At 44.6% G+C, this 25,347-nt stretch overlaps 1 protein-coding gene across 1 annotated transcript in view; it reads left to right on the forward strand.

Annotated features, from left to right (window-relative positions):
- LOC120993928 (trafficking regulator of GLUT4 1-like) overlaps positions 1-20,133 on the forward strand; it is a 32,259-nt gene extending 12,126 nt beyond the window's left edge. Inside the window, exon 2 of the mRNA XM_040422393.1 lies at positions 19,720-20,133. Within this exon, the coding sequence (XP_040278327.1) occupies positions 19,720-19,860 (141 nt within the window). The 3' untranslated portion in view covers positions 19,861-20,133. The remainder of the gene's footprint in view (positions 1-19,719) is intronic.
- Positions 20,134-25,347: the final 5,214 nt, after the last annotated feature.

Consider the following 25,347-nt stretch of genomic DNA (forward strand, 5'->3'; position numbering starts at 1 on the left):
AACAGCCCCATTGAAATGAATGGGTCCAGATTCAGTGCGGGTGCAATGCGTTCACCTACCGCATTGCACCCGCGCGGAAATCTCGCCCGTGTGAAAGGGGCCTAAGGGTTACATAGCATCATAAATCAGTATAATGCTATGTGACCCCAGTCAGCGCTTGCAGGTCAGGCCGGGAGCTGCGATGTGGACAGGCTCCGGGAGCAACGCTCATCTGCAGGGGTGTCAGAAATAAAGGTTGTGCTGTCTGTCTTCTGAGGCTCTGGCCCTGCCTGCAATCTGCACTGCACGTGGCACTTGATAAACTATAATGTCTCCCTGTTGCCCCCATACAGTATAACATCACCAAGCGGCTGCTCCCGCACAGTATAACGTCACCCTGTGGCCCCTGCCCCCATACAATATAACGTCTCCCTGTGGCCCCCATACAGTATAACATCTCCCTGTGGCCCCCGCACCCATACAGCATAACGTCTCCTTGTGGCCCCCGCCCCATACAGCATGACATCTCCTTGTGGCCCTGCCCCCATACAGCATAACGTCTCCTTGTAGCCCTGCCCCCATACAGCATAATGTCTCCTTGTGGCCCCCGCCCCATACAGCATAACATCTCCTTGTGGCCCCCGCCCCATACAGTATAACATGGCCTTGTGGCCCCTGCCCCCATACAGTATAACGTTAGTATAAGTTCAGGACAAGTAGATGGTCATGAGGGACAAGTAGATTGAGCCCCCACTTTAGTCCTTCGACAAGTAGTTTTTTTTTTAATTTCCACACCCCTGACACTGATATATAGAAAAGTTGGATATGAATGTTATTACTCAATTTAGTACAGCTATAATGGTAAGAATACAGCATCTGTGCTGTTCAGTGGTTGTTTTAGGGGAGTAAAAAACAAAAATCATATTTATACAAGGTGTCATGCATTTGTGCTATAGTAAATTACAGTTTTTGATGCACAGATATAGTCTTCAATATATTTGGAAAGTTTTATGTGTGAATAGTATTCAGGACATCAAAATGCAACTCTCTAAGATCATTTAGCATTGCTTGCTGAGTGATAGCAATCCACACCAGGAGAGATAAGCTTCACAGACACTGCCGGGAGCCAGTGAGCCTGATGAGTCATAGTCTTCACATGAACGAGCACGCAGGAATCAGCTTTCAGCGTGATGTCATAAGGAGGTGTGGCCGGCCTTCACTCTAGCTGCCTAAGGGCTCTTTCACACTTGCGTTCTTTTCTTCAGGCATAGAGTTCCGTCGTCGGGGCTCTATGCCGGAAGAATCCTGATCAGTTTTATCCTAATGCATTCTGAATGGAGAGAAATCTGTCCAGGATGCATCAGGATGTCTTCAGTTCCGGACCGGAACGTTTTTTGGCCGGAGAAAATACCGCAGCATGCTGCGCTTTTTGCTCCGGCCAAAAATCCTGAACACTTGCCGCAAGGCCGGATCCGGAATTAATGCCCATTGAAAGGCATTAATCCGGATCCGGCCTTAAGCTAAACGTCGTTTCGGCGCATTACCGGATCCGACGTTTAGCTTTTTCTGAATGGTTACCATGGCTTCCAGGACGCTAAAGTCCTGGCAGCCATGGTAAAGTGTAGCGGGGAGCGGGGGAGCAGTATACTTACCGTCCGTGCTGCTCCCGGGGCGCTTCAGAGTGACGTCAGGGCGCCCCACTCGCATGGATGACGTGATCGCATGGATCACGTCATCCATGCGCATGGGGCGCTCTGACGTCATTCTGGAGCGCCCCGGGAGCCGCACGGACTGTAAGTATACTGCTCCCCCGCTCCCCACTACTACTATGGCAACCAGGACTTTAATAGCGTCCTGGGTGCCATAGTAACACTGAACGCATTTTGAAGACGGATCCGTCTTCAAATCCTTTCAGTTCACTTGCGTTTTTCCGGATCCGGCGTGTAATTCCGGCAAATGGAGTACACGCCGGATCCGGACAAATCAAGTGTGAAAGAGCCCTTAGCCCGCCCAGCCTTATCTGCAGAAAAGCAGGAAGTTACCAGCAGAGTGACTGCAGGTGAGGCTGATTTAGCAAAGTGGGAAAACCCCTTTAAAGACCCATGACGTACCGGTACGTCATCTATAGTTCCGATCACCGCCGCCCGGTGATCGGAAAACGGTGCCTGCTCAAATCATTGAGCAGGCACAACGGCTAAATGCGCGGGGGGGACCCCCCCCCGTGTCGGCGATCAATTCAGACCTGCGGTTTGCAGCTTTTACCTGGTGCGGCGGCGGTGGTCGGCAGTGCCATCGGGTCCCCATGGGCCTGTGGGGGGGACCCGATGGCATGGAAGGCAGCGCGATGCCTAAGGAAGGTATCGTGCTGCCTTCCGGTGACGAGCCTGTTAGATCCAGCCCCCTGGATCTCACAGGCCAGAAGCTGTATGAGTAATACACACTGTATTACTCATACAGCCAATGCATTCCAATACAGAAGTATTGGAATGCATTGTAAAGGATTAGACCCCCAAAAGTTCAAGTCCCAAAGTGGGACAAAAAATAAAGTGGAAAAAAAGTAGAAAAAATAAAGTTTTCCGCAAAGTTGCAAGTAAAAATGAACAAAAACTTAATTTTCCCCAAATAAAGTTAAAAAAAATTGGTAAAAAACAGGAAAAAAAAAAAGTATACATATTAGGTATCGCCGCGTCCGTATCGATCGGCTCTATAAAAATATCACATGACCTAACTCCTCAGATAAAAAATAAAAAATAAAAACTGTGCTAAATAAACTACATTTTTTGGTCACCTTACATCACAAAAAGTACAACAGCAAGCGATCAAAAAGGCGTTTGACCACCAAAATAGTACCAATCTAATAGTCACCTTATCCCACAAAAAATTAGACCCTACCTGAGACAATCGCCCCAAAAAATAAAAAAACTATGGCTCAGAATATGGAGACACAAACATTATTTTTTTTGTTTTAAAAAAGCTGTTATTGTCACAAGCACCCCAAAATAGTGACAATAAAACCGTCATCTCATCCCGCAAAAATCATACCCTACCCAAGGTAATCGCCCAAAAATTTTGCAATCAGACTATGGAAACACTAAAACATGATTTTTTTTTGCTTCAAAAAAGAAATCATTGTGTAAAACTTACATAAATAAAAAAAAGTATACATATTAGGTATCGCCGCATCCGTGACAACCTGGTCTATAAAAATATCACATGATCTAACCTGTCAGATGAATGTTGTAAGTAACAAAAAATAAAAACGGTGCCAAAACAGCTATTTCTTGTTGTTATCTTGCCTCACAAAAAGTGTAATATAGAGCAACCAAAAATCATATGTACCCTAAACTAGTACAAACAATACTGCCACCCTATCCCGTAGTTTCTAAAATGGGGCCACTTTTTTGGAGTTTCTACTCTAGGGGTGCATCAGGGGGGCTTCAAATGGGACATGGTGTCAAAAAAACCAGTCCAGCAAAATCTGCCTTCCAAAAACCGTATGGCATTCCTTTCCTTCTGCACCCTGCCGTGTACCCGTACAGCTGTTTACTACCACATATGGGGTGTTTCTGTAAACGAAAGAATCAGGGCCATAAATATTGAGTTTTGTTTGGCTGTTAACCCTTGCTTTGTTACTGGGAAAAATGGAAAATTTGCCCAAAAATTGAAATTCTGAAATTTCATCTCCATTTGCCAATAACTCTTGTGGAACACCTAAAGGGTTAATGACGTTTGTAAAATCAGTTTTGAATACCTTGAGGTGTGTAGTTTCTTAGATTGGGTCACTTTTATGGAGTTTCTACTCTAGGGTTGCATCAGGGGGGCTTCAAATGGGACATGGTGTCAAAAAAAACAGTCCAGCAAAATCTGCCTTCCAAAAACCGTATGGCATTCCTTTCCTTCTGCGCCCTGCCGTGTGCCGGTACAGCTGTTTACGACCACATATGGGGTGTTTCTGTAAACTACAAAATCAGGGCCATAAATATTGAGTTTGGTTTGGCTGTTAACCCTTGCTTTGTAACTGGAAAAAAATTATTAAAATGGAAAATCTGCCAAAAAAGTGAAATTTTGAAATTGTATCTCTATTTTCCATTAATTCTTATGGAACACCTAAAGGGTTAACAAAGTTTGTAAAATCAGTTTTGATTACCTTGAGGGGTGTAGTTTATAGAATGGGGTCATTTTTGGGTGGTTTCTATTATGTAAGCCTCGCAAAGTGACTTCAGACCTGAACTGGTCCCTAAAAATTGGGTTTTTGAAAATTTCTGAAAAATTTCAAGATTTGCTTCTAAACTTCTAAGCCTTGTAACATTCCCAAAAAATAAAATATCATTCCCAAAATGATCCAAACATGAAGTAGACATATGGGGAATGTAAAGTAATAACTATTTGGAGGTATTACTATGTATTATAGAAGTAGAGAAATTGAAACTTGGAAATTTGCAATTGTTTACAAATTTTTGGTAAATTTGTTATAAATAAAAATTAATTTTTTTGACTTCCTTTTACCAGTGTCAGGAAGTACAATATGTGACGAAAAAACATTCTCAGAATGGCCTGGATAAGTCAAAGCGTTTTAAAGTTTTCAGCACTTAAAGTGACACTGGTCAGATTTGCAAAAAATGGCCAAGTCCGTAAGGTGAAATAGGGCCAAGTCCTTAAGGGGTTAACAGAGACCTCCACCACATGTGCTCCTTTAACAGTGACCTCCACAGCAGCCTGCTCCTTTAACAGTGACCTCCACAGCGGCCGACCCTTCATTAGTGACCTCCACAGTACCCCATTTCCTTAACAGTGATTTCCACAACACCCTGTCCCCTTAACAGTGGCCTCTACAGCAATCTGCCCCTTAACATTGACCTCCATAGCGGACCGTCCCCTTAACTGTGACCTCCACAGCAGCCTGCCCCTAGAGTGGCCAGAGGTTCTGTTTAAGGCAGGACAGTCTATCTTTCAGACTCCCTGTCCTCCGTCCGGCGCAGAGCCTGGACGGACACAGGGATGTTCTTTTGAACAGCTCACTCTCAGACAGCAGCACAGTGCTGTGTGAGTGTGAGCTGCAGGGAGAAAGTCACCCTCCCTCCCACCCCTGCAGCTGACAGAAGTTGATTTTTACCTTCATTTGTTCAATGCCCATCGGCTGCGGAGTGGGAGGGGCGTGGTTTAGAGGGACCTGGGGGCGGGGTTTTTAAGTCCGTCCTTTGAGGGTTGGCTGAATGGCCACCCTACCTGCCCCTGAACTGAGACTTCCACAGCACTCCGCTCCCTTAACAGTGTAATCCACAGCGCCCTGCCCCTTTAATGTTGACATGCAGCAGTGAAGAAAAATGACTGGGTTGTATGGAAACCTGGTGTAAAACTGTGTGTATGTGGAGACTAAGGGCCTGAGAGCTTCTATTGGCTTATAAGGGTTATGTGACCAGGCTTCTATTGGCTAATGCATTTTTTTGGGAATATCTCACACAGGGATGTCCTTTTGATCAGCTCACTCTCAGACAGCAGCACTGTGCTATCTGAGCGTGAGCTGCAGGGAAAAAGTCACCCTCCTTCCCACCCCTGCAGCTGAGAGAAGTTGATTTTTACCTTCATTTCTTCAATGCCTGTTGGCTGCAGAGTGGAAGTCTATAATTTTCTTAATTCACCACACAACGGCTAATGAGCCCTCCCCCCCCCACTAATACACGCCAAAAAGGGCTGAATGGCAAATATATTTTTCTTTTGCCACTAATACACGACAAAAAGGGCTTTAGAGCATATAACTGCACCGCTGAACGGCAAATATATTTTTCTTTTTTCCACTTATACACTCCACAAAAGGGCTTTAGAACATATAACTGCACCGCTGAACGGCAAATAAGCCCTTATTTTTTTCTACTCATACACGACAAAAAAGGCTTTAGAACATATAACTGCACCGCTGAATGGCAAATAGGCCCTTATTTTATTCCACTTATACACGACACAAAAGGCTTTAGAACATATAACTGCACCGCTGAACAGCAAATATATTTTTCTTTTGCCACTAATACACGACAAAAAGGGCTTTAGAACATATACCGTATTTTTCGCATTATAAGACGCACTTTTTTCCCCCAAAAGTGGGGGGAAATGCCTGTGCGTCTTATAAAGCGGATACTTCACTGGCCGCTATGCTGCACAGCGCGGCCAGCGAAGTATCAGTGTGGAGGGAGGAGGCGGAGACACTCATGGCGGGGCCCGGTGCAGTGACTCTACTCTAATACACCGGGCCCCGCAACTGTTAAATACATTGAATCCGATCTATATCTAAATGTATAGGCACTGTTCGGTACTTACTGTAGTACCGTAAGTATAGCATTAAGACGGAGCAGACCGGCAGCTCCCTCGGTCATGCACTGCCTGCCCCGCCTGCCGCAGCTCCCTCCTTATGCGCCGCCTGCCCCGCCTGCCGCAGCTCCCTCGGTCATGCGTTGCCTGCCGCGCCTGTGCCAGCTCCCTCCTCATGTGCCGCCTGCCCCGCCTGACTGTTTATTCATAAAGTGAGATAAGCGGGCAGGCGGCGCATGACCGAGGGAGCTGCCGGTCTGCGCCATCTTAATGCTTTTCATACGGTACTACAGTAAGTACCGAACAGTGCGTATTCATTTAGATATAGATCGGATTCAATGTATTTAACAGTTGCGGGGCCCGGTGTATTAGAGTAGAGTCACTGCACCGGCCCCGCCATGAGTGTCTCCACCTCCTCCCTCCACACCGATGCATCTGATGGGGGATCTGTAGATGACACTTATGGGGATCTGTGGATGACATGAGTGTCATCCACAGAGCCCCATAAGTGTCATCCACAGATCCTCCATAAGTGTCATCCACAGATCCCCCATAAGTGTCATCCACAGATCCCCCATAAGTGTCATCCACAGATCCCCCATAAGTGTCATCCACAGATCCCCCATAAGTGTCATCCACAGATCCCCCATAAGTGTCATCCTCAGATCCCCCATAAGTGTCATCCTCAGATCCCCCATAAGTGTCATCCTCAGATCCCCCATAAGTGTCATCCTCAGATCCCCCATAAGTGTCATCCACAGATCCCCCATAAGTGTCATCCACAGATCCCCCATAAGTGTCATCCACAGATCCCCCATAAGTGTCATCCACAGATCCCCCATAAGTGTCATCCACAGATCCCCCATAAGTGTCATCCACAGATCCCCCATAAGTGTCATCCACAGATCCCCCATAAGTGTCATCCACAGATCCCCCATAAGTGTCATCCACAGATCCCCCATAAGTGTCATCCACAGATCCCCCATAAGTGTCATCCACAGATCCCCCATAAGTGTCATCCACAGATCCCCCATAAGTGTCATCCACAGATCCCCCATAAGTGTCATCCACAGATCCCCCATAAGTGTCATCCACAGATCCCCCATAAGTGTCATCCACAGATCCCCCATTAGTGTCATCCACAGATCCCCCATCAGTGTCATCCAAAGATCCCCCATCAGTGTCATCCACAGATCCTTTGAAAATAATTAAATCAAGGTCCCTAACAGGGGGACCAATATAGACATGGACAAACACAGAAAAGAGCTGCTAAGGACCAGGCAGAGGACTGATGCTGACGGAAGGAGTTAGGGGCAACACGTATGGGCTTTCCCTAGGGTGTCCCTCAGAATATCCTCAGCCCAGAGATACACCTGGATAGTAGGAGCACTCTGTCCACGTGCCTCGACTGCCTGTCCTTATAACGCTCTTGCTAAAGGTATATTAACCCATATGGATGCCTGGGTCCTTGAATACACTAATTACTAAATGATACCACCAATAGAAAATGACTCACAAAGAATGTGAGTGCACGTGCTCAGCCTGCACGTAGGGTAGAACACCAAAAAAGAAAACAAGGCTAGCACAAATAATGATGAATGTAAACTTTATTATAGTCTCAACAAGAGACAAAATGTTTTAAAATACACATAAAAAACAACAATACAATGGTGAATGGAGAGCACTCAGAATTAGGCCTCCTGCACACGGCCGTTTTTTTTTCCCGTTTACTGGCCGTTTTTTGCGTTCCGTATACGGTCCGTATACGGAACCATTAATTTCAATGGTTCCGCAAAAAAAAACGGAATGTACTCCGTATGCATTCCGTTTCCGTATTTCCGTTTTTCCGTTCCGTTTTAACATAGAACATGTCCTATTATTGCCCGCAAATCACGTTCCGTGGCTCCATTCAAGTCAATGGGTCCGCAAAAAAACGGAACACATACGGAAATGCATCCGTATGTCTTCCGTTTCCGTTCCGTTTTTTGCTGAACCATCTATTGAAAATGTTATGCCCAGCCCAATTTTATCTATGTAATTACTGTATACTGTATATGCCATACGGAAAAACGCAACGGAAAAACGCAACGGAAAAACGGAAACGCAACGGAAACAAAAAACTGAACAACGGATCTGTGAAAAACGGACCACAAAACACTGAAAAAGCCATACGGCCGTGTGCAATAGGCCTAATGGTGCACCACAGGATAACAAAATGTATCAAGGCTAGAAAGATAATATAAATATCCTAAAATATATATATGGCCCAAGCCAGATATCAAATATATAGAGGACTAGCCAAAGCTATCAAGACTAAATCAGAAAAAAATACAGTACATACCAAGATATAAAGTGCATAGTGCAAATATGACGAGGTGCATAAGTATATTACATTGGATCAGCCATAAGGAAAGCCATAAAGTAAATACCTGAGTGGTGAACCAACAGAGCCCCTGGGGTTCACCACTCAGGTATTTACTTTATGGCTTTCCTTATGGCTGATCCAATGTAATATACTTATGCACCTCGTCATATTTGCACTATGCACTTTATATCTTGGTATGTACTGTATTTTATTCTGATTTAGTCTTGATAGCTTTGTCTAGTCCTCTATATATTTGATATCTGGCTTGGGCCATATATATATTTTAGGATATTTATATTATCTTTCTAGCCTTGATACGTTTTGTTATCCTGTGGTGCACCATTATTCTGAGTGCTCTCCATTCACCATTGTATTGTTGTTTTTTATGTGTATTTTAAAACATTTTGTCTCTTGTTGAGACTATAATAAAGTTTACATTCATCATTATTTGTGCTAGCCTTGTTTTCTTTCCTAATTACTAAATGACATACACATACAAAACTTGATATCACATTACTCGTCCCGACGCGTTTCCCCTTAAAATTCTAAAGGTTCGTCAGGGGACACAAGTATAGAAATGTGTGTCACAGATACACACCAAATGCAAAACAAAAACAAAACCAAAAAACTGGAGAGCCCTCAAGCCAGCACTAGTCAGTGAGGGAACTCAAAATATACGTGTAACCACTAGGCTTAAGTAACAGAAAACCAGTTTGATACTTATCTGGCGATGAACTTCCAAATCCACTCACAGACCGATGGTGCCTGGCTTGAGGGGCTCCAGGGGGCAAAAAAGATGAGGCTCCAACTAATTCATTCAAGCACACTTACTTTTAAACCCCATCTGGGGCGGTCCTTGATGCTGTTAGCCTATCCTGAGCTGTACAGCCTATCATGTGACCTGGCTCAAACATATGTTAATTGGCCCATCATCCTAGAATCGGATTATGCTATATATTTAATTCCTACAGCTCCCAGGTGCATGGGTAGCTGTTGGGGTCACAGTATACACTCAGGCAGTGAGATACTGCCTATATGTAGAGGGGGATATCGTTGTGTGTCTGATAGGTGGAACGCACGCCAACCAGCAAGATGGCCGTGCGTTCCAGCAAGATCCGGTGGTAGATCTAGGGCCATACACGTCATTAGGGAGCGCACGTGCCGGGTCGCAGGGGGCGTGTCAAGATGGCCGTGCGTTCCACCACAGCTCAGTGATGACACCGCCCCTCACAGCTGTTACGGAGTGCAGATACCTCATGGCAGTTCACAGCCTCTGGACTCGCAAGCCTCCATGGATCTTGTAATGCATGACAACAGGCGGCCTATATACATAAAGTCTAGCTGCAGGAACGCATGCCTATCTGCAAGATGGCCGTGCGTTCTAAATCGTGGATATGGAGAGGCCATACAAATCACTGGTTAGACAATGTAACCGCCCATCAACACACAGGGGGCGTGTTAGGATGGCCGTGCATTCCACCGTGCGGCTCAACACCATAATGAGTTGCCTGCCTCCCAGTGCACATGACGTGACTGTGCTGACAGGGCCAGACATGTATTATAGGACGCATGCATGCCACCTTACAAGGGAATATCCCACATCTTGCTCTACTCAATCAGGATCAGGGGCTGGGATGGACCTCATATTTGCCCTATTGGTGCTAACTCAGTGTCCCAACAAGTCGATCATGGACAGCTGCAACAGTAAGATTCTAGTTGCGGTGGCACCATAGGGGTATCATGCTTTTAAGTGTGCTGGAAACCACAAACACTGTATTTACCATGAAAAAGATACCATAATAAATGGAAAGCTGGGTGCTCAGATACAAGGCTAACCCTACAATAATAAACTGACACTTCATGTGTCGATATAGAATTCTATCAATAAATAAAAGAGGATCAAGGTTCCGAATACTAGGAGTTACCTCATTGGATCAGAGAGTATAGTGAATCACAGAAAGCATGAGAATGTTAGTTTTTCATTCAGACCTCCTGGTGATTGCGAACGGAACCGATAGATCCACTCAGTTTCCTTTTGAAGGATCCTGCGGTCCCAATCACCCTTCCTGGGAGATGGTCTTATCACTTCCAGGGCTGAAAATTTTAGTGATCTCGGGTCACCATTATGGAATTCCCATATATGGTTTGCTATAGGGGTGTCCTTTTTCTTTTTAATGTCATTAATATGTTCTAAGATACGTCTCCGGAATTCCCTAAATGTTTTTCCCACGTAGTCCCTTGGGCGAGATAGACCATCCCCTTACTTCTGCAATTAATGAAGTCTCTGATAACATAGTTCTTACTAGTGACCGAGCAGGTGTTAGTTTTAGTGTTTTTCAAATAGCTGCATGCCATACATGCCCCGCACCGGAACGTGCCCAGTGGTTTTCGGTCTAGCCACGTGCCTTCTGGGGCTGGTCCCGAATAGTGGCTATGGACTAGGCGGTCACGAAGGCATCTACCCCATCTGAAGGTAATACTGGGGCGGGAGGGGAGTATATCTGCCACACCAGGGTCCATCAGGAGGATAGGCCAGTACTTGCTAATAATATCCCTGATCTCCTGGTTCCTGGTGTCAAAGGTGGAGATAATTCTGATGATATCGCCATCTTTCCCCCTAGGTTCCCTCGGTACCAAAAGGGTATTGCGCTCACAAGAGACCACATTTTGAAATGCGTTTCTCAGGACGTGTTATGGATAGCCCCTCGTTCTGAAACGATTTTGTAATTTCCTCGATTCATGGTAGAAGTTCTCTGGGTACGAACAATTTCTCCTCATTCGCAGGTACTGACCACGCGGGATACCTCTTTTCAAATTCGTTGGGTGATGGCTGTCCCAGTGAAGTAGGCTCTTTGTGGCTGTGGTCTTCCTGAAGGTGGAGGTGACAAGCTTGTCCCCGACTTTGGTGACCCTGATGTCAAGAAATGTCAAAGACTCTGGGTGGAATTCAAACGTGAAGAAGAGTCCCAACTCATTTGTATTCAGAGTTTTAACAAATAGTTCAAACTCATCGGCACCTCCATTCCAGATAATAAAAACATCATCAATATAGCGTGTCCAGAAGACAATCTTGTCACCCACCAGGTTTGTATGTCAGGGAAGACCACTCTATCTTCCCACCAGCCCAGGAGGAGGTTAGCATAGGTAGAGGCACATGGGCTCCCCATTGCGGTCCCCCTGAGCTGGTGGAAGAACTGCGCATCAAAGAGAAAGAAATTATGAGTTAAAACGAACTCGAGGAGGGTCACCACAAATGCATTGTGCGAACTGTGACAGACTGCCCTAGTTTTAAGAAATTTGGTTGCCGCCATCAGACCCTTAACATGAGGAATGGAGCTATAGAGGGACTCAACATCTATGCTCGCAAGTGAGCACGAAGTTTCGATGTTAATAGTCTCGATTTTCCGTAAAAAATCCATGGTATCCCTTGTGTAGGACGGGAGAGCGGATACAAAGCCCTTTAGCACCTGATCAATGTAAATACCGCTATTTTGTGTGATCGAACCCATCCCAGACACTATAGGGCGACCCTTAAGAGGTGAAATGCCCTTATGTATTTTAGGTAGTCCGTAGAAGGTAGCTGTCTGGGGTGTGCTCGGTAACAGAAAGCGATATTCCGTGTCATTAATGACTTTTTTGGAGAGTCCATCATTCAATATGGACGTAAGCTCCCTCGTGAAGATGTCTGTAGGGTCTGAAGGCAGCACTCGGTAGCAATGTCTGTCATTTAACAGACGTTCACACATCTGTTTATATTGTAAGTGTCCCATGAGCACGAGGTTACCGCCTTTATCAGCGGGTTTGACCACTATTGAGGTATCCTTCTCAAGGCTCAGAAGGGCCTCGGTTTCAGGGCCGGAGAGATTATGAAAATAGGGTGTAGTGAGAGATAATTTCTCTATCTCTTCGGTAACCATTTGGAGGAAGATATCTATGTGGTCGTAGTTCATGGGAGGGGGTAATTTCTTACTTTTGGGGCGAAGGTCCGTGAAGGGACCCTGGCCTGGTACACAGGAGCCCTCTTCAAGTAAATCACAGAATACTCTAAAATCCGCAAACTCACTTTCTTGCGAGCCCAATTGTTCACAGGTAATTCTATTGTTGTTCTTCATGAACTTGTGCCATTTCAATTTCCTTGAAAAGAGGTGAAGGTCCTTAGTCCACACAAATGGGTTAAACCTAGTCGTGGGGACAAAGGACAATCCCCTCTTGAAAAGAGTCTCCTCCGCATTACTGAGCATACGTGAGGATAAGTTAATGATCTGCAACTGGTCATTCTCCTCTGCAGTCACCCTGGTTACGTACGGTCTCAGAGTTGATACGGCCCACCCCTGGCTAAAAAATCCCCCTGAGTTGAGGGAATGGGGTTGGGGACAGAAGAGGAGGAGGAAGAGGGAGATGGAGAAGGGTAGTCGCCACCTCTCCCTCTTTGGCCATTTGATCTCGGCCATCTTCTGTTGTTGTAACGTCCTCTACCCCCTCCTCTCTGACCTCATCTATAGTTGTTTCTCCCCCTAGTGTAGAGGGGTTCGGAATCCGAGAATTCCTGCTCTGAGGAGGAGATGTCCGTTTCTGAGGGAGGCTGGGGCTTACTATCAAATTGGTATGCCCTGTTTTCCTTGAATTCTTTTAGGTCCTTGTTGAATTGTCTGTGCTTCCTCTCTTTTATTTGCCCCTGGAATCTTTCTACTGCCGTTTGTAGAGAAGATTCCCTCCTGTTGAACTCAGGGTCAGTTTTAAAAGACACAGCCAACTCAACAAGGCCTTTATGTTTTTCTGAGGATTTTTCAAAGTATATCCGTTCTTCGGTCAGGAGTATATTCATTAACTTAAGAGAGCTATTGGTCAGTTCCTGTTCCCACTGTGTCAGTAGCCCAGATGAACGTATCCGCTCAGCAGGGGTGATGCCAATACGTAACCCTCTCGGGATAATTTTATGTTCCAAGTAGCTTTCTATAGACTTTATCTCCCACCAGGATTTGATATTATTTTTATATTCATCATATAAGTCAGTGAACGTGAGCTTACAAGTCAGTGAGTTTGAAAGGCTGGGCAACTCCTTGTCCGAAAAAATGTCTCGTGCTTCTTTTATAAGATCCTCTGTAAACAATGTACCTGATAGAAAACCAGCCATGGAAACAATTTTTTTCGTCAAGGGAAAAATAATCAAAGGGTAGTTGTAGAGTCAAAATTGCTATCACTGAAACCAACTACCTAAAACATAACTTTTATTGAAAATAATTAAATCAAGGTCCCTAACAGGGGGACCAATATAGACATGGACAAACACAGAAAAGAGCTACTAAGGACCAGGCAGAGGACTGATGCTGACGGAAGGAGATAGGGGCAACACGTATGGGTTCCTAATGTCTGTCCCTAGGGTGTCCCTCAGAATATCCTCAGCCCAGAGATGCACCTGAATGGTAGGAGCACTCTGTCCACTTGCCTCGACTGCCTGTCCTTATAACGCCCTTGCTAAAGGTATATTAACCCATATGGATGCCTGGGTCCTTGAATACACTAATTAGCAAGTATAGAAAAAAAGTAAAAATAACAAAAAACATAACATTAAACGTTTAAAGCACCCCGTTTCCCAATTTTACATATAAAAATATATTAATAAAAAATACACATATCTGGTATCGCTGCATCCAAAAATTTCTGAACTTTGAAAATATTTGTAAAAATTCCTGTGCAGTGAACATAGTAACATAGTATACAGTATAAGGCCAAAAAAAGCCCTCTATCCATCCAGTTCAGCCTGTTATCCTGCAAGTTGATCCAGAGGAAGGAAAAAAAAAACTGAGGTACAAGCCAATTTTCCCCACTTGAGGGGGGAAAAAATTCCTTCCCGACTCCAATAAGGCAATCAGAATAATTCCTTGGAACGCCATAACAAAAAAAGTGAAAAACACACAATTCACCATTTTTTTGTCAACTACCTCCCAAAATAAATTGAATAAAAGTGATCAAAAGGTCATAACTACCATAAAAATTATACCAATAAAAACTACAGTTCATCCCACAAAAAACAATGGGATGGAAGTAAAAAAAAATAAAAAATAAAAAAGTTATGGCTGTCAGAAAATGGTGATACACAGAAAATTTTGATTCTTTCAGAAACCTATACAAGTTTGGTATCGTCATATTCGTATTAAGCCACAGAATAAGGACGTCATGTCAATTTTAGGGCACAGTGAGCAGTGTGATGTCAAAACCTCAAAAACCTTGGCGGAGTTGTGTTTTTTTTTTTAATTCACTTTAACCCCACAAATAATTTTTTTCCCTGTTTTCAATAACAGACATGGTAAATTAAATGGTGCTCTCATATGGCTTTATGAACACAAAATTAAAAAGGTTATGGCTATTGGAACGTAGGGAGGAAAAACGAAAATGCAAAACCAAAAATGGGTCCATTATTTAAGGGGTTAATTCAGATTTCAATTCAATACTTTGGGATGTCATATAGGCCAAAATTTTGCACAGTGCGCTCAGTGAGAGGAAAATACTTTGGGGGACATTTACTAAGACCGGCGATTTAGACGCCAATCTTAGTACGTGTCCGCTGGCGCTTGATGCAACTAAGTTATGTAGGGGCGCTTTTATGAGGCCATGAGTCTGGATTACAAATAACTAACTAATCCACTGTATGTCTGCATTGTCCACTCATGCACAGATGGAACAGAGAAAAGACAGGGATGTAACTCTCCACATAATAGAGAATCCGATTTAATAGAAAGCTCAGTCATATCTTCTTCTGTTGACCCAGTATTGGCAGTCATTACTTGTGGCCTCTCAGCTTTTGTTACATTTGCTTTTTGTTAGTTTTTTTCAATTTATTCATTTGACCATAATAATGAGATTCATAATACATTAGGCTTAAATGTTTGTTTCCTATCAATAATTAACTCTCACAGCTGAGTTTCCATATAGAAATGTTTCCTCTCACTTGGAAACTCAGGACACTCCGCACAAATAACTTCCTGTAGTCTCCCGTGTGAGAGTCTTCCGATTCCATTATGCTGAGTTCACATGAGCGTTCAGCCTTTCCGTTCTCCTGTTATAGGAGCAGGAGAGCGAAAAGGACGGATTTGGCACTTAACTGAGCCAAACGGGCAACGTCCGTGCAGCGGCCGGGACGGATCGAGACCCATTCAACTTGAATGGGTCCTTGATCCGTCCGCACCAAAAAAAAAATAGAACATGTTCTATATTTTTGCGGTGCGGAGGCACGGACAGAAAGACCACGGAAGCACTCTGTAGTGCTTCCGTGGGTTCCGTGCCTCCGTTCCTCACCGCAGCTCCAGATTGCGGACCAATTCAAGTGAATGGGTCCACCTCCGTGATGCGGGGAGTACACGGCCGGTGACCGCATATTGCGGACCCGCTGTTTGCGGGCCGCAATATGGCCACAGCTGGGCAACGGCCATGTGCGTGAGGCCTTAGTCTGTCCTGTATTTCACTTTTTAAACCAGCGGTTTGTGCTCCAGAGCTGCCATTCCTACAGTAACTGGGAATGTGCATTTACAGTCAGCCACTCTTGACGATATCAGGGGGTCCCTGAGCTTCTGCTCTCAACCAGTGCACAGTATTTTCCCAGTTTGGTGACCGCTATCTACCATCCATCCTCGTCCTCTCCTACCTCTAATTAGAGAAGGAGACACATGGGTCCACAGAGGTAAAGCCACCATACTCACTCTTCTATGACGCTCTTTGTCTGTACTGCAGTCCATGCTGGTGTGACCCTCTGCTCCCAGAAATAAAATATGGGGGAAAGGCATCAGAGTCCAGTCCAGATCCCGCAAAAAAAAAATCTGACCTCAGAAGAAAACCTTAAAGATGACCTGTCTTTACATAATGCAATGCGATCTGAAAGCACCATGTTATAGAGCAGGATGAGCTGACAGATTGATATATAGTTTTTTGGGAAAAGATTCACTGAAACCTGTAATTTATACATTTATATCTTTGCTTCTTCCACCTCCTGTGAAAACCTATCGGTACAGGAGGGAGGTCTTATCTGTAGCATTGTGTGTAAACAGAGACATCTGTCAGTCACTGATAACACCTCCTCGCTGGACCCATAGCTAGAAATGTATAAATGACAGTTTTTACTGAATCCTTTCCCACAAATTATATATATATATACACACTGCTCAAAAAAATAAAGGGAACACTTAAACAACACAATGTAGCTCCAAGTCAATCACACTTCTGTGAAATCAAACTGTCCACTTAGGAAGCAACACTGAGTGACAATCAATTTCACATGCTGTTGTGCAAATGGGATAGACAACAGGTGGAAATTATAGGCAATTAGCAAGACACCCCCAATAGAGGAGTGGTTCTGCAGGTGGTAACCACAGACCACTTCTCAGTTCCTATGCTTCCTGGCTGATGTTTTGGTCACTTTTGAATGCTGGCGGTGCTTATTCCCCACAATCCACTACAGGTTTCACAGGTGGCCCATGTCCACGGTGGTGATTTAAAAGTCAGCAGCATGAAGCAGGGTGTGTCTGTAGGAGTGAGGGGCTTAGGTCTCTTTCACACGAGCGAGTTTTCCGCGCGGGTTTAATGCGAGACTTAAACACATAGCACCCGCACTGAATCCTGACCCGTTCATTTCAATGGATCTGTGCACATGAGCGTTGTTTTTCACGCACCAGTTTTGCATTGCGTGAAAATCGCAGCATGTTCTATATTCTGCTTTTTCCACGCAGCCCTGGCCCCATAGGCCTCTTTCACACGGGCGTCGCGTGTGAGGGCCGGACAAGATGCGGGTGCGTTGCGGGAAAATGCGCGATTTTTTCACGTGCGTGTAAAGCGTTTTAATGCGTTTTGCACGAGCGTGAGAAAAATCGGCATGTTTGGTATCCAGACCCGAACCTGGACTTCTTCACAGAAGTTCGGGTTTGGGATCGGTGTTCTGTAGATTTTATTATTTTCCCTTATAAAATGGTTATAAGGGAATATAATAGCATTCTTAATACAGAATGCATAGTACAATAGGGCTGGAGGGGTTAAAAAAAATATATAAAAAATTTAACTCACCTTAATCCACTTGCTCGCGCAGCCCGGCTTCTCTTCTGTCTTCTTCTTTGAGGAATAGGACCTTTGATGATGTCGCTGCGCTCATCACATGGTCCATCACATGATCCATCACCATGGTGATGGATCATGTGACGGACCATGTGATGACCGCAGTGACGTCACCACAGGTCACCTTTTCCTGTGCACAGCAAAGAAGGAGACATAAGGAGATGTCGGCTGTGCGAACAAGTGGATTAAGGTGAGTTAAATTTTTTATTTATTTTTTTTAACCCCTCCAGCCCTATTGTACTATGCATTCTGTATTCAGAATGCTATTATTTTTCCTTATAACCATGTTATAAGGGAAAATAATAATGATCGGGTCTCCATCCCGATCGTCTCCTAGCAACTGTGCGTGAAAATCGCACCGCATCCACACTTGCTTGCGGATGCTTGCGATTTTCGCGCAGCCCCATTCACTTCTATGGGGCCTGTGTTGCGTGAAAAACGCACAAAGAGGAGCATGCTGCGAATTTCAAGCAACGCACAAGTGATGCGTGAAAATCACCGCTCATGTGCACAGCCCCATAGAAATGAATGGGTCCGGATTCAGTGCGTTCACCTCACGCATCGCACCCGCATGGAAATCTCGCCCGTGTGAAAGGGGCCTAAGGATGAGCAAACCAGTAAGTACCGGCTGCGCAGTTTCTAGGGAATTTAACGAACAGAGAGAAGATTAAAAAAGTGTGCCCCTTTGAATCACTGTAAAGTAACTCTTTCTTCATGTCAACCATCATGTTCTGTACGGCTGCTGTAGCCTTCATCATGTCGCTGCCGTTATCATGCCACTGCTGCAGCCTAATCGTCATGTTCTGTATGGCTATTGCTTCTGCTGCCTCCATCATGCCACTGCTGCAAACTACCAACCATCATGTTCTTTACGGCTGCTGATGCCACCTATATCGGGCCACTGCTGCGGTCTGCCAACCATTATCTTACCCAAGGCTGCCTCCATCATGCTACTGTCTGCCTTCCAGCATGTACCATATGGCTGCTACTGCTGTCACCGCTGCCTCAGCTATTGCTGCTCCTGTTGCTGATCCCCTAGTGCCCCCACTATTAACGCAAAGGACTTAGGCCTCTTGCACATGAATGTGTGCACCCCGTGGCCGTGCTGCGGCCCGCAATGCACGAACGGCCACCGTGGGGCAGCCACAGCGGATCGCGGACTCATTCACTTTAATGAGTCCGCGATCCGGCCGTTCCGCAAAAAGATAGGACATGTTCTATCTTTTTGCGAAACGGAAGTACAGGACGAAACCCCACGGAAGCACTCCGTAGTGCTTCCGCAGGGTTCCATTCTGTGCTTCCGTTCCGCAACATTCCGCATCTCCGGATTTGCGGACCCATTGAAGTGAATGGGTCCACATCCGTGATGCGGAATGCACATGGAACGCTGCCCGTGTATTGCGGATCAGTAAATGTGGTCTGCAATACGGCCACAGAGTTTGTGTGCAATAAGCCTTACTTCTACTTCCACTACCACTGATACGACTTCCACTTCTACACAGAGGTGCACCACCAATGAGGCCAGGTGAGGCGATCGCCTCAGGCAGCACCAGGCAGGGGCATGAGGGGGGCAGCTTTGGAATATGAAAAAGCATAACACATGTGCCGACGCGGTGTGTTTTTAAACACGCTGTATGTTAACGCCGTCAAACATGCGTTTACTCACAGCTATGTATGACTTACTCAGACATCATTTACTATTGCTGTCATTGCATTCCAGAGCTTGGAGAGGGGGAGGAAGGGGGTAGAAAAAATGTATAAAAAATAAGCAAGTTTTCCTAAGGAGGCTAGAGGGGGTTATATACCAATTTTCAGGGCAATTGGAACAACTTTGATTTGGCCCAAATCGATTCGGTAACGAACTAAACTTTTTAAAAAATTTGGTGAACCTGTACCAAACCAAATCTCCAGTGGTTTGCTCAACTCTACCCCCCATCTGTTATATGATTATATCTTATGCTTATCTATTGCAGACAAGAAGCGACATTGATGCCCACGACCATGACTCCGCAGCCAGAAATTCCCGCACAACCTTCAATCTGAATGTCTCGGCTCTTGTCATTGGAATCATCATTGAAGTTATATTTGCTGTTTACTATTTTGCTGTAATGTAGAAAGAGTGACAGACCCGCCCCCGCTCAGCGCCCCCCCCCCCCCCCCCCCCCCCCGTCCTATGCTGTAGTGGCTGCCTTTTTAGAAAGAGAAATTGTGTAAAATAAAACTTATTTCATCTCTGTGCAGTGTTACTGCTTGTCCTGATCGGGGAATAGCCTTATGGAAGATGACGTTTGATAGGACATGATACTGATATAACGTAAGTGCCCCCTCCCTATTTATAATGACAATGGAAATACTACTTCAAAAGCTCAGACAGGATGATGTTATAAAGGGCTAAAAAAATTTACCTCGCCTTAATCCACTTGCTCGCGCAGCCCGGCTTCTCTTCTATCTTCTTCTTTGAGGAATAGGACCTTTGATGATGTCACTGCGCTCATCACATGGTCCATCACATGATCCATCACCATGGTGATGGATCATGTGACGGACCATGTGATGACAGCAGTGACGTCACCACAGGTCCTTTTCCTGTGCACAGCAAAGATGAAGACGGAAGAGAAGCCGGGCTGCGTGAACAAGTGGATTAAGGCGAGTTAGATTATTTTTAATTTTTTTTAACCCCTCCAGCCCTATTGTACTATGCATTCTGTATTAAGAATGCTATTATTTTCCCTTATAACCATGTTATAAGGGAAAATAATAATGATCGGGTCTCTAAAACTCAGATACCCATCTCATATCAGCCTTCGCGGATGACCTTTTATTACTGATCATTAACCCAAACACTGCAATACCCAGATTATTAGACCTTTTTCAACAATATGGCAATATATCAAATTTCTAAATAAACTACTCTAAATCTGACCCCCTAAATATCTCACTTGCTCTACCCCAGGCGACCCTATTAGGCCAAATTTCCCCGTTTCATTGGGCAGAGAATTCTATAAAATACCCAGGAGTGCAAATCCCAAACAAGCTAGAGGATCTGTACTTAATTAACTATCACCCTCTGACACTTAAGATATCCAGGCTACTCAGGGAATACAACTTTCCATACCTGTCCTGGATGGGATTGAAAAACCTATTGCAAACATACGTACTTCCCCAAATACTCTACTATTTGCTGATGTTACCCATGTATCTACCTGAAACTTTCTTCACTACCATGAGAAAACACTTCTCTTCTTTTCTGTGGAAGGGAAGGAAACCTAGACTATCATATAAGATACTAACTCGCAAAAAGTCAAGAGATGGGCTAGGTCTCCCTGACATTCAGCAATATTACATAGCGCTTCACTTGCAAAGATGGTTGGAACTCACAGTCAACACTCCCGAAGATAAAGACCCATGCCACAAATCAGACCTGAGGGTTTTGGGTCCAACACACTCAAAAATATTGTGGTTACCAGATCATAAAGATATTCAGGCACTCTTCCACTCACTGGTACAAGCCAAAGTCCATGTTTGGAAATCCCTCCAACAAAAGAATACAATTCTAAAGGACATGTCGCCGGCATGCTTGATCCCACATGCAGTTAAAAAAAGACAAAATGATTATGAGATCATTTTGGTCACAATTAAAAGACGTAAATGTAGCCGACAATAAAATTCCAGACCTCACTAAACTACAAACATTAATTACGTCATCTGAAATTAACTTTCTACACCTGGAACACTTCAAAACCATATGCACATTATTTCTGTCACACAATCAAGTCATTAGACCACTGTCATAGTTTGAACAATTAATTCTCCTCCACAAGAGCAAAAAACTAAAACCATCTTCTCTATACTCGCACCTATCGCTTACTAAACCAGCAGACCCTCCTCGGTTCTTGAGAGCTTGGGAAAAAGAATTAGATATAAAAATATCCAACGAAGATTTGAGATTTATACTAATGCACTCACATGGTTTTTCAAGGTGTATTAAGATACAAGAAAACCACTATAAGCTTCGTTCCAGATGGTACAAAACCGCGGACTTGCTTTAACAAATGGGTTTATCAATCTCAAATAAATGTTGGCGATGCCAGTTACAAGTTGGAACCTTGAGCCATATCTGGTGGTCGTGCCCGGTGGTCTGCTCCTTCTGGACAGAAATACAACAGCACCTACGTGCACTTGATCCATCAAATATCAATCTGACGGCAGAGTCGGTACTATTGGCGATACCTTCACAGCAGTGTAGACCTATTGGCAGCAGCTAAATGCTTAATCCCGCTGTTATGGCTGCAACCCAAACCACCTCCTGTAAAACAATGATTTCAAAAATCACACCAAATCTGTCGTATGGAGGAGCTGACTAGCTGGCAATCAAACAGTCATGATTCTTTCTTAAAAACATGGGATCCATGGCCGAGATACGCAAATTTGCAAATTAACTAAATGTCTGCCGATATTTTCATTTAGTGGATTGTTTGATGAGGTATCAGAACTGCTTAGATCTGCTTTAAATTGCTTCATTATGGAATAGCATCATAATTGGTATATATGGATACTGAGCAATACATAAGCATAAGGTCAACACAGACAAGGCAATCGTTGAAAAGGTTTATTCTTCCTTTTATTTTTTTATACTTTTTATACTTTATTGTAGTATAATAATGCTTGTCAAGTATTATCTTTTACTGCTTATTTAACACCTTATTAATGTACAAGCATAGTACTATTGACAACTGTGATGTTTGAAAACAATGAAAACATATTTGACAAAATAAAAAAACAACAACGTAAGTGTTAACCCCTTAGTGACCACCCATATGTGTTTTTACGGCTGTCGATAAGGGGCCTTAGGCTGGGCCGCCATAAAAAAGCGGCGGCCCAGCCTAAATCCCCTTAGGGACTGCCGTCTAAGTGACCGCCGCAGTCTAAGTGCTGCACGGGTCCCCTGTGCAGTGGGGAGAGGAGGCAAAATAAAAATAAAAAATCGGGTGACAAAATGAAAAATCCATTTTCTTTTGGGGAGATAAGCTGCTGCGTCTTCACCCATGTGACCAGTTATCTCCACCATGTATAATGCCAGTCCTATTATGTGACAGCGAGGCCTAGAAATTGCTGCAACATCTGTACCTTCATATAATTAAAGCCCATGTAGTATGCAGATACAACATGAGCAACATGCATGCTACACATACCGCCCAGTATAATTCTGTATCTATATTACAGAAAAAAGTTATCCCTTATCAATAGGATGAGGAAAAAGTTGCAGATCAGTGGGGGTCCAACTGCTACGACCCCCAGTGATCTGGAGAGTGGGGGGGGGGGTGTTTGACCACCATTCTAAATGGAGCAGAGGAAGCAAATGGCACGCCGCTGCTCCATTTGTTTCCAATATTAGCGCTACAAATAGCTGATGGTTCTGATAAGCATGGTCTGGACCCCCACCTCTATGCAACATGGATAACTTATTTTCCTGATAAAACCATATTACAAACAAGTCATAGTGAATCTTCCCCTTTTACTATAATTTTTAAAAAGTTATTTTCTAACTGGAGTTACACTTCTATTTTCTGAAATGATACATCAGGTAGAGATCCTATTGCGTATATATATTGTAATGCTGTGGACTCCTAGGACCAGTTTAGAAGAAAGGCAGGGACACAAAAAAGTCTCTTCAACACAGTTTATTGCTTGTTCCAGCAAACTTACAGTTAATTTACAGCCGAGTCAGGTAATGAGTCCGCAGGCCAGTGTTTCCTTCACACATGCTTTGCAGTGTGTGATCTGCAGCCTCTCACTCAACAGACACACCCTGCCTCATGCTGCTGACTTTTAAACGCAATAGTGGACATGGGCCACGTACAGGCTCGGACTGGCCCACCGGGGAGGCGGGGGATTCCTCGGTGGGCCCCCAGTCTCCTGCGCCCGGAGATAAGACAGAGGAGTAATTATTTATTTTGTTTCTCAGGAGAGATAATTATTGTAGCCACTAGGTGGCAGTATCGCACAGTGATGCAGCCTCCTACTGGTGTAAATTGTACAGGAGGCCCCGCAGTATCTTCTAAACTTCCCGGCTGCTGGCAGTGAAGGAGGAGAGAACATGTCTGGCCATCCTCCTGCCCTTCCTGTTTTCAGAAAACTGTGGTTTCTGGAGAGAAGGACTCCTCTGTGGTGCTGGGCTGATTTCTCAAGTGTGTGACAGTAGTGATCTGAAGGAGACTGTAAGGGGGAAATAGGGGATTTGTTTATAGTAGATTCAGATCTGTGTTGCTCTCTGCAGAGTTCTCTGCCCTATGTCCCCCCAATGCCTCTGCTTTAGGTGCACCCTCATAAATGCCCCAGCTTTAGATGCCCCCCAATGCCCCCACTCTAAATGCACCCCTAATATTGCATCTTTTCCAGTTGCCCCCTAATACCTATGCTCCAGGCTCACCACTATAACCCTCCCTCTGGCGACCCTAATGCCTCTGCTTTAGGTGCACCCCCATAAATTCCCCAGCTCCAGATGCCCACACTCTAAATGCACCGCTAATATTGCCTCTTCTCCAGTTACCTCTGCTCCAGAATCCCCTCTATTACCCTGCCTCAGGTGACCCTAATGCCTCTGTTTCAGTTATGACCCTCCGATTGTGGCATTTGCTCACGTTGCTCCTCTAGCACCTTTTCTTGGGCTTTGTTAAAGGTTGCGACCTGCAAAGGGGGTTGGACTAATGACTGAAAAACTCTGCACAGTGCGTCACATTCTCCAGTATTGACACGTATGGTTTACATGGCGGTAGTGTTGATATTCCATATTTACAGGCATCAGTGCTGCCATGTAAAGAGATACTGGTGGTGCAGTGGTGGAGGATTTTAAGGGGTTGTCCAGGTTTTCAAGTTATCCTCTCCACACCATAGGACATAACTATATGATTAGTGGGGTACGATTCTGCGATCTCCACCGATCCCAGGAACGGGTCCTGTTCCCCCTTTTTGATGGTGTGGCAGGCCACACATACGCCCTGCTGCTCCATTTATTCTCTTTGGGACCACTGAAAATAGCCAGCGCTGTACTCCGCCATCTCCAGCGACCCTATAGAGAATGGATGTAAATGCAGGGCATATGCTCGACCTTCCACTCAGTCAAGAAGGGGGATCAGTGGGGGCTCCAGCATTCAGACCCCCACGGATCACTTAGTTATCCCCGATCCTGTGGATAGAGGATAACTAGAAAAGTGGACACGGGCCCTTTAACAGGCGAGCATTTCTATTTTTGTTTGACACATATTTTGGGCAAGATTTGTAATTTTTTATTTTATTTTTTACACTCAAAGAAAACTTTTAAAGATAGAGAATGTGAAAAATACAGGTGATAGGTGTCTCACTGCTGGGACCCCCATGATCAAGGGACCGTGGTCTTAAGACCCTGGTGTACATCGATTGGTGGTAATGTAATTGAATGTCTCAGGACCGCTTTTTTCATGATCAGTGGGTGTTCCAGCAGTCAGACCCCAGCAATCTGATATTTATCACCTATCCTGTAGATAGGCAATAGGTCAGTATGGTAGGACTTTAATGTAGATAATGTACAATCTGAGGAGGGTAAGATTTGGTAAATTTCATGC

This window comes from Bufo bufo, chromosome 1, assembly GCF_905171765.1.
Source record: "Bufo bufo chromosome 1, aBufBuf1.1, whole genome shotgun sequence".
Classification (NCBI taxonomy): domain Eukaryota; kingdom Metazoa; phylum Chordata; class Amphibia; order Anura; family Bufonidae; genus Bufo; species Bufo bufo.